The sequence below is a fragment of the Amaranthus tricolor genome, chromosome 2, assembly GCF_026212465.1.
Source record: "Amaranthus tricolor cultivar Red isolate AtriRed21 chromosome 2, ASM2621246v1, whole genome shotgun sequence".
Classification (NCBI taxonomy): domain Eukaryota; kingdom Viridiplantae; phylum Streptophyta; class Magnoliopsida; order Caryophyllales; family Amaranthaceae; genus Amaranthus; species Amaranthus tricolor.
Genome location: NC_080048.1, coordinates 39,650,863 through 39,661,566, shown reverse-complemented (window position 1 = coordinate 39,661,566; position 10,704 = coordinate 39,650,863). Strand labels below are relative to the sequence as shown.

General features: G+C 36.2%; 1 protein-coding gene across 1 annotated transcript; it reads right to left on the bottom strand.

Moving 5' to 3' along the window:
• Window positions 1-62: 62 nt before the first annotated feature.
• Window positions 63-10,359, bottom strand: LOC130806000 (ABC transporter A family member 7-like). Its single transcript, XM_057670883.1, has 18 exons — window positions 9,889-10,359; window positions 8,338-8,701; window positions 8,178-8,254; window positions 7,947-8,091; window positions 7,213-7,332; window positions 7,016-7,140; window positions 6,596-6,754; window positions 6,075-6,237; window positions 5,850-5,975; window positions 5,680-5,763; window positions 4,456-4,823; window positions 2,888-3,088; window positions 2,141-2,250; window positions 1,947-2,031; window positions 1,679-1,807; window positions 1,300-1,405; window positions 1,066-1,154; window positions 63-653 (listed from the first exon to the last, which is right to left on the bottom strand). The coding sequence occupies exons 1-18, from the start codon at window positions 9,964-9,966 to the stop codon at window positions 354-356; spliced, it is 2,829 nt and encodes a 942-aa protein (XP_057526866.1). The 5' UTR covers window positions 9,967-10,359; the 3' UTR covers window positions 63-353.
• Between the last annotated feature and the right edge of the window lie 345 nt (window positions 10,360-10,704).

Below are 10,704 nucleotides of genomic sequence, written 5' to 3'. Positions count from 1 at the left end.
CCGAGTTCAGTTGATGCATTTGAACAACGGGAGAGAACAAACTGCTGATAAACGAAGGAAAATAAAAAGTAAATTTATGTACACGCTCTCATATATGAATATAGCTCACAGTTGATACACCCTAATACAAAGGATATCAATTGAGCTACATGTATCAATTAACGGGGTTTTCGTTTGAAAACGAAGAACCAGTATGGGTATAATGTATCTAAACTACGTATAAACTTAACCGTGCTCAAAATTCCTCCTCAAAGAAACAAAGAATAAGTAAAAACTACACCGTTTGTTTGCACAAGAAATAAATGATAACTATGGGCACATCCAAGGTTGTAATTCAAGTATATAAAGTCCAATCAAGAGAGAATATCAGAAGATTGAGCCTCGCGGGCGACCTTGATGAAGACATCTTCCAAAGTCGTGTCAGCGATACCCCATGCTTGGACCGTGAATCTCTGCTTTGCTTTCTCGACTGCTTTGAAAACGTCAGAAATGCGTACTTCATGTTTCGGGATCTCAAATTTCTGGGTTCCGGAGATGTGGTATATCTTTTGAGCATTAGGAGCAAGGCCTTTCACCATGTTTTCCACTTCTGTATCATATTCTGCAGAGGTTGTCATTGTGAACACAAAGGACCCACCATATCTTCCTTTCAGCTGCCATTTCACAACACAAAAAAAAAAAAAATTATTCTATAACTTTTGCAAGTGAAATCGCTCGGTTTGAAATGTCGCAAATATAGGAAGTCACCAGACGTTGGCGTGTCCAATCTCGATGGGACCAATAATGTATACTCCTCTATCCCACTCAAATTTGCTACATTGCGGTTTTCGATGTGAGAGCTTTTCAATCTGAATGTAGCAAAATGAGTAGGATAGGGGAGTAGTTCTCGGTTATGGATTATAAGTGGTTGATTAAATTAAATGCACTACTTATTTATGTGAAATTGAAGACGATTGTTTCTATCAAGGGTCAATGGAAAAACGGTAAGGTTGCGTACAACATACATCTGACCTCCTAAACAACGCCTGGGGGGGTGCCAAATGGGATTCGAGAAGTAAAAGTTACCTGCTTAGGGCCTCCGATACATTGCAAACCACCATCAACAAAAATTCCTATTCGGTCACAAAGAACCTCCGCCTCTTCCATAGAATGGGCTGAAATAAGGAGGGGTGTGTTAGGGATGATCATTTTTACCGATACAAAGTTCTATTTCCCGACATGTATTAAATATTCAACAATCCAACACGAGTGTATATTGGTTCAACAATTCGACAAAATACCATAAAAGAGAGAAAGTACTTGTGAGAATAATTGCTCTATCTTGCTTAGCTTGCTTCACAATATTCCATAGATTATTTCTTGAAGCAGGGTCCAATCCGGTACTTGGTTCATCCATGTAGACAACCTTTAACAAATAAAACATCAATTAAATTTTTGAAATTTTAACAAGTTAAGCCAACGGTATCATACGAAAATAGAAACTTTTAAAGTAGAAAGGGAAGCACTGGGATAGACTAGATACGACCAAAGATTTATAGTTCTTTGGTTTCAGATATCAATGAACTATATGATATTTGCTACCAAAGGTCAGCCGGAAACAAGCTCTTTGTCATAATCAGGTCAGGTTGCATACATCTGCACTCCCAAACCCTACCAGATACAAGTTTGAAAGACTAACCTTAGGATCACCAATCAAGGATATCGCAACACTAAGCCTCCTTTTCATTCCCCCGCTATATTTTCCAGCCGGTTTATCAGCAACACCGCCATGATATAAGTTGACATCTTTTAGAGATTGTTCAACCGCCTGCGGTAGTATAATTGTCGAAACACAAAAAATTACGGAACCCATTAACTTTCATTTGGTATCGAATGTAATGGAGGAAATATATAGTATAATTAGACAGCTTTTTCGTAATCTCGTCCTTCTTATGAATCACACTGACCTGCTTTAATGCAGAACCCTTGAGGTTCTTGAGTCGGCCATAAAAGAATAGATGCTCTCTTCCCGTTAGGGTCTCCCAGAGTAGGCTGCACATGAAGGAAGAGTGAAAACGGGATGATTTCAGATTTGTATATACGTTTGGAACTCAAACGGCTACATGTTAGAACCCTCATTTTGAAAAGATCGGTAACATACTCATGCTGAGGGCAAACGCCCATACTGGTGTATATTTCATTCATTTGATAACGTATGTCAGAACCCTCGACAAATGCTGCACCAGATGTTGGCTCTGTAAGCCCAATCATCTGAAAGAAGGAAAAAAAAGATTTGTTTATAATTTTTCTGAATATCTACAGCAATCATAAATGCTTCATCGGACACTAGTACGCATAGTGCATAAGTATGGATTTAGTCGCAGCAATTGTCACATAGCGGTTTTTACGGTCAATGTGAACGGTTTTGCAGTTGTCTAGGCTTATATTTCGTTCATAGTATGCTCAAAAACCATTACAATGCATTCATGATATGGTGGTGCAGGGGATATTTTTCATCATGCCAGTACGTGTCCAATTGGGCTATTATTAACAAAGTTACTCGATTTTCTCCTAAAATGGAAGTGTCCGTCCAACATCAGTAGATGAGGAGAAACGACGGGTCCGGGTAACATAGGTAGAAAAAAGAAAGAAAAAAATTATTATCAAAGATTTGCTCTTTCTACTCATTTATGCTTTAGGATCATTGTCACATGATTCACTAAATTCTCAGCGAATCACGAATCAAAATATAGAATTACAGTTGGTTTTGGGCTATTTTAGGGTCATTTTAAAAGAATTGCGAAATCAAAAAGCGAATTATGTTACACTATCAGGATCATTCGATGCCCATAATTGGCCACACGGGTGCACAAACAAATATGTTGAAGTGTAGATTTTAGTGTCTCACCATGCTGATGAAAGAAGTTTTCCCAGCACCATTTGGGCCAAGCATCCCAAAGCATTCACCGCGTGAAACAGCAAGAGACAAACCTTTGACAGCAAGCTTTGGAGGATTTCCATCCCTCCCAGGGTAGATCTTTCTCAGGTTGTTGCAAATTATGGAAATGTTTGAACTCGGTTTCGATATCAGTTGTGATACCCTCTCCCTCTGTTCACAAAAAAGACATGTAACCAATATTATACAAGATGAAAATTAAGTCCTAGCAACAAAGAGAATCTGCTAATTAATTTTTTTGTTAACTTATCCTTCGTAAGAATCATCATCATCATCATCATCACGCAGTGTATCTCACTCATAGAAAACTATGATCAGGGTCTGAGGAGGGAAGGAAGTTGGCAACTCATACCCATAAAAAAGAATGCGGCCAAAGAGTCATACATGAACTTAAAGCTTGAAAATGAGTTAATGAAAGAGTGCTACAAAGAAATGACTAGTAGGCTCCATTCGGGTCATTGGAGGGGTTTTGAGTATAATGTGTATAGTAGGTATATAATAAAGTTTTATTCATATGTTCGGATCTGTTTCGAGTCGATTTAAATGATTATTAAATGTGTTAACTTTGGACCCAACTGAACACCTCTAGAAATAATCAACTAGCATGACACCGCCACCATTGTTGGTGCTTTTTAGAGGGAAGAAAACATACAACCCAAATATTTCTTATTTTACCCCACCCTACGAGCACAAACCCTGCTTTTCAAATCAGTTTCCAAATAATTTTGATCAAATTTGGGCTTCGGGCAACTTGCGTTTACGCAATAACATAGCAACGCCAGTCATAAAACTAATTACTCTAATGCGAATATACGAGATAGAAAACAGCTATGCATATAGATCAGTGTCACATGTTCGCTTATCTTTTCGTGAATCGCAAATTGAAAAACGCGAATTATGGTCGGTTTTGGGCTATTCTTGGGCAATTTGAGCGAATCGCAAATTCATAAGGCGAATTAGCTAGCAAATTATGTTACACTGATGTAGATTATATGTAACACCCCTGAATTTCCAACCCCTTAAACGAAACCAGAATCGTGAAGGAAGGGAGGAATGAGGTTTGGCAAGAAGGGCAAGTTGAGTCCAAAGTTTATTGGACCTTATGAGGTCACAGAGAAGGTAGGAAAGGTCGCTTACAGACTAGCATTACCCAGTGAGTTGGGTAAGGTCCATGATGTGTATCACATTTCGCAGTTGAAGAGATATGTTCCCGATGAATCTCATGTGCTAGACCCCGAGCCCTTAGACCTTGATGAGAATTTATCTTATGAAGAAAAGCCTATCAAGATCTTAGATTCTAAGGTGCGTAGTACGAGGAGAAAAGATATAAAGATGGTGAAAGTTCTATGGGCTAACCAGCGCACACAGGAGGCAACGTGGGAAACTGAGGATTCCATGCGTGAGAAATACCCACACCTTTTTCCTGAGGTTAGTAAGTTACGGGATCGTAACTAAGTCTTTAAGGGGTTGGAAATTCAGGGGTGTTACATTATAGATATAAGGGTGAGAAAGACACAAACCTCTTGCACTACATCAGCTTTCTCCATATCAACAAAGACTTTAGATCCTTGCTTTTGTAAGCTGTGCTTCCTTGAAACAGATTTGGATTTTCTCAAAAAGCTTTGAATGAAAAATAAAGGAGTTCTCTTCACACCACTACCAGATGATAGAACTTGATCGACATAAAATGCAATAGGAAGCACAATCAGCCACTCAACAAACATGATGATCAGAACCTCTTTCATCCCGTTCATATTGTCACCTAAGTTGTTCCATCGCATACCATGGGTGCCCATATTGTCACCTAGAAAAGAATATTGCCCGAGCTCGTATATACCTCGAAAAAGGGAGAATCCGGGGTATAGCTCCATAACAATAATCCATCCTTCTGAAATTTTAGAAAAAGTATTTCAAAAAGATTAGCGTTGCATCTATGAAAGTACCGAGCACAACAAAACACATTTTAGTTAGTCAGGCCAACACATTAGTTGCATTTAACCCATATATGGTTTGGATTTGGGTCTATGCGTCATATTATGTTACAAGAAATGAAATTCGATTCGATATGAGAAACAAAGTGAGAAATGAGAAATGTCAAATTAGTGTGTCGGAAATTTAGGAAATTTAATTTGAACTAAATAGAAGCTAAGATAGGGCCATAGAGTTGTCCAAATACATTGAACATAAGTAGGAAATCTAATCATAACACTAATCACAAAACAAAGTCTTGTATTACAAAAGTAGAACATAATATAACAATCAGACTAAAAGAAAAAAAAAAGAACAAAATTTTCCATTTTGACGCAAATGAGAAACGAAAACATTAATTTAGGTCCAGTTTGGCATTGTTTAAATTTTTTTTTTTTTTGTTTTATATTTTAAAAAGATAATCAAAACTCTTTTGGATAACCTTTCAATGAGACAAGTATAGTGCATATTCTATACCAAAACAGAATTAATATGTCAATTGAGTTGAAATCTTAACAAGTATGGCCGCCTTCAAGGTCATGTTCTAGTAATTGAATAGTTGTAAACAATGAGATGTGGAGGTTGCCGGCAAATTGATGTTGCCGGTAAGTGGTTCCCACCTAGGATGGACCTAGGGCGGGGTTATGAAGGGTTAGATGTAGGCAACCTTACCTTTGTTAATGATAAAATTAACAAAGTTATTTCTGATTGATTCTTGGCAGCAAATGTCATGTGCAACTTCAAATAAACATATAAACAAAATAAAGAAAACTTACTTGGAAACGAGGAATCTTCTATAAAATTTTGAAATAAAAATCCACCCAAAAGCCCAGTGCCAAACGTAACTAAATAACCAACGGCTGTAAGAAATTGGACACAATATATTAGCTTCGTCGAAGAAAATTGAGCAGATTGTTGTATCATAAGATTGAGCCCAGAGACAAACCTCTAGCTGTTAAAACATTAGAAAAAATAGGGGCGAGTAGAAATGCTATTGAAATCTGCAAGTTTATATAAACGAAATAGAATACAAACTGGATGCTGTAGTCATTAGTTGTGAAGATTTTCAGTCCTACAGAAAAAAGAACAAAAAAAAAAAAGCAAAAGGCTAAGGAAAGCGTAAACCAGTATTTAAGGTACATAGAAAACACTAATGCTAGAACTTGATTACCGATAATTGATCCGAATATCACAAAACATATCATGTAGATCAGAGACAAAGCTAGAAAGTAAGCATAGGAGATCGTCCAATAAGGGCCGTCACCAAGCCCATGCATTTTCATCATGATACGTAATCGTTGTTGTTTTTCATAAACCAGAGAAGTCAGCACAACCTGCACCAAGATGCAGAATAGTCGATAATAAATCTTACCGCACTAATCAATTTTTTGAATCATAAATCAACAAACATGTGACCAGTGTCACATGATCGCTAATCGCCTCGCGAATCGGAAATCATAAAAGGCAAATTATGGTCAGCTTTAGACTATTAGCGAATGCAAATTCAAAAGGCGAATTAACTAGCGAATTATGTTTCACTGATGCTGACAATACACGAGTTAGGTAATCAGTGATTCGACACGTTAGTATTTTATTTTAGTTTATGTCTCAGTTTGTTAGAATCTATTTTGGTAAGAACACATTAGTCATACATACTTGCACAAACCAGGAATATAATCCATAGATACTTACAGGAAATAGTGCTATGATAACGTATGTAAAAAATTGTGCACTGAGAAGAGATGAAATATCGATTCTTAGCCTATTTCCCGGCTTAGGCATTTCTTTGACGAACTCGAGAAGCATTTTACTACTAGGTCCTAGCAGACGCTGTAAGTAGGCATTCGACACCTGTAAAATAAAAATTGAATCATAAGTTCTTTGGTTTCGGATCAAAATGAACTATATTAAAATGACTCATTATATCATGTGCACTTCTTATTTATGTGAAGTTGATTATCATATTTGCTACAAAGATCAACCGAAAACAACCTCTTTGTCATCAGTACGGATCAACCTCCAAACCCCACCAAGTGGGAGCGAGCCACTTAATGACATCAGAATAATGGATGATTGTTGATGAAAATGTATGCTAAAGATTTCAAAAAATACCAGATTCACGGAGCGTGGAAGACGTAGCAATCCAATTTCAGAAAATCCAGTGTCATTCTTGTATGTTGCATTATACCATATATTCACATTAAAGCTGCTCATGTTTGTGTGTAGAAAATCATATGCTGTAAAACGAGAGAAACGAAAATAAGTAGGGGAAAGAAAAGGTTTTTGAACAAATTTTTAAAAAAATTTACCTGCAACGAATTCATTTATCTTCCTTTCTGGGTTTCCTTTACGGTAACCCTTGTACAAATCATCGTTAATCTCAGAAGAACTATTCCGCCATAGATGAAGACCTTGAACACATGTTACCTCTGTTTATACAGCAGGACATCAATTAGATATTCAGAATAACACACCAAAGTAAAGAAGGGAGAGAGAGGCTTCATTAACAGCATTTGGAAGTGAAAGGATGGACGAGTGCAACTAAAGTGGGTTTTAAATCGTCGATAATGATGCAGCAGAAGATATGTAATAAATTAAGTCCTTTACCAAGGGAATGACATAGCACATTTTGTTTAATTTTACACTAAATTACCACCATTTAATACTATTAACCAGACGGACCGTAAAAGTAACGTGTATTTCTTTCAAGCCATACATACAAGATTTGAAAACTAGTCATTGCAATGAATCATAAAAGACACTGAAAGCAATGTTTCTCCAAAAGCATTCGTACACACCTTACCAGTGTGACATGATTTGCTAATCTCCTCGCGAGTCGCGAATTAAGAAAAGCAAATTATGGTCGATTTTGGGCTATTCTTGGGCAATTTAACCGAATCGCGAATTCGAAAAGCAAATTAGCTTGCGAATTATGTTACTCTGCACCTTACAAGTCATAATTAAAACATTGGAAGAGTTCAAATTGTACTAATATTCGACGTCCTAAACACGTTGCTACATAAAACCAGACAGAAAAATGTACCTTGCTGCAAAGTTGATGAGACGATAGGTAAGCTCAAAGAAAATGACGGCGTAGACTGGCAGAGTGGTCGTACAAAATAAAGAGGGGAGCCTGAGGTGAATGCAGGATCAAGAAAATTCTGGTCTTTTGGCTTCGAAGCTGATCCCTGGTGCCCTAAAATGCGTCAATGCTTCGTGTCGTTCCATAAGAAGTAGCAATAACAGAATACACCTTTAGGCCTTAACCACTTACCAAGACATTGTTCGCCAAACTAAAATAAAGGTCCGACAAATTCATAGGGGAGGCTGGAAGCAGGTTGCTGGCCAAGCCTAGAATGTTCAAAATCACACGATTAAAACCAAACCCAAGATAAGATCAGGAAAAAAGTTATTTAGTAGAGTGAGAGGGATACTTTGACCAAATGTTTGATTACTCCCAGTCACCAGGATCGTGACGGGACAAGATCCCGTCTGTCTACATGACTTCCTAGGCAAGTCTTGATTTGCTCGAGAGTCATCTCTAACAGCCCGATACTGAGGATCGGGAACTTGAAGCAAGGCGGGCCATCTTGGAGGGCTGGGAATTGGACAGCTGAAAGCTTGATCCAATGTAGAGTACTGAACCCCACATTCAGTTGTACCATTAACTTTAGCACAACCACATCTGTACTTTTCTTTGTTCAATTCATTGTCGATTACTCGTTGTAAGACAGAAAGAAGAATACAGAGTAATAGTGGGAACACAACAAGACAACAGTTTGCTCGTCTATTTCGTTTCTGCAATGTTAAGATCAAAAGTTACGAAGTTCAGAAAATGTTCACAAATCAAAAGTTAATAACTTCTCAATTTCACATAAATGGAGATTCAACGGTCAAACTAAAATTCATTAGTTACCCATGTAAAAATTACTTCCAAATTCATCATTCAATGGAGATTTTTTACCATATACATAATAGTCCTGAAATCAAAAACCCAATAACAGATGACTAAAATTCATGGATTCCCATTCACCCATGTAAATATTACTCCAAAATTCACAACTTAATTCAGGTTTTTATCATCTAAAAATCAGCAAAAATTCTGAAAGCAAACAATGTTCTAACACATCAAGAACAATAACACTATCACCAATCATTACTATCAAAACCAACAACAAAATTTACAGGGGCTTCAAAAAAGTATAAAACTTGATGCAGATATATAACAAATTACTGCTCAATAAGATCACCAACGACTGCCAAAGCATTAATCCCAAAAAATCGAGGACAGCTCTATGAACCACAAACTCATCCAAATAAATTACTAACTTCCTCTATTTCATTTCACATTTGCTTTTTGCACGTTTGCCAATGCACTAATTCAATACTTAATAGCAATAATTATATATTATTAAAATTATAAAAACTAGATATTAATAAAACTCATGTTGAGACGAATCAAATAAGATCTCGTTTGACTATATTTTACCGCATGGATTAAGAATAAAATACAAATTAAGAGTGATCGATGAATAACCGAACAAAAGCAAATGGGACATTTGAAAAGAAATAGAGGAATGCTTAATAAGACAAACCAATGAAATGTAGCTAATACCCATTAATCCAAAACTCCAAAAATTTAAAACCCAATAACAGATTACAGAAAAATTCATCAATAAAGTATAAAACTTGATGCACATATATAACAAAATTACTACATAACAACAACAATATCAAAGTTTAAATCTCAATTGATTAAGATTAGTGTCAATTACATAAATCATACATCCGTCCCAATGATCGTCCACATGAATAACTACTTAAAAAGACAAATCCATGAAATGTAGTTAATACCCATTAATCCAAAATCCCTAAAATTAATAACCCATTACCAGAATAGTACTAATTCAAATCAAAATTCGTGAATTAATGAAACCCAATGCATTAACATCACAGAAAAGGAAGACAGGACAAAGAAAGATAACCTGAAAAATTAAGTTCTTACGAAGAAGAGCATTTGCTTGAGTAGAGAAACTTGCACGGCCATGTGAAGGAGTAGCCATGGATTATATTCAAACAAACAAACAAATCTGAAAATGGCAGTATCTTCTATAGGGTTGTGTAATGTGTTCAGTTAGACAGTAAATAAAGGATTGATTTTTCTAGGTTATTGTAAGAGTACTTTACTTCCCCAGTTTGATTTCAATAATCAAATGCTGATTTTGGGTAAATTGTATGGAACTTTCCATGTTCATACATCAAATCCAATGATGTAAATCCAACACGGAAGTGCATACGTTTTTGATTTTGTTATTATTGAATAAATTAAGCAAATCTGTGGCTTTCATGAGTCAGGATGTTGACTGATGCCAAGTTCTGACAACAACGAGGAGGAGCAATATTTTATGGCGAGTCAAATGCTATTTAACGCTTTGCGTAGTTACAAAGTCAAAAACTCCAACCTTTTCCATGGTGCGTAGGCTACGACGGCACGCTGATAACTAAATAATAGTTTGTTAAAATTAATTTATTTATAATAATAAAATGTTTCATCCGACTAATTTACTAAATAGTAGAATTAGATGATTTGACAATAAAATGATTTATTTGTGACGAATTAGTTTTTGAATAATTTACTAAATATAATTATACGAGTTTCGCATCATATTTACTCTTATTGGAGCGAATATAGGTAAAATTTAGTAGATAGTTGGGGACTAAGAGTATGAAAAATCTCACATGCCACAGGTAATGGGTAATTGTTGGACGTGGATATGAGCTGTTACTCATCTTGTACTTAC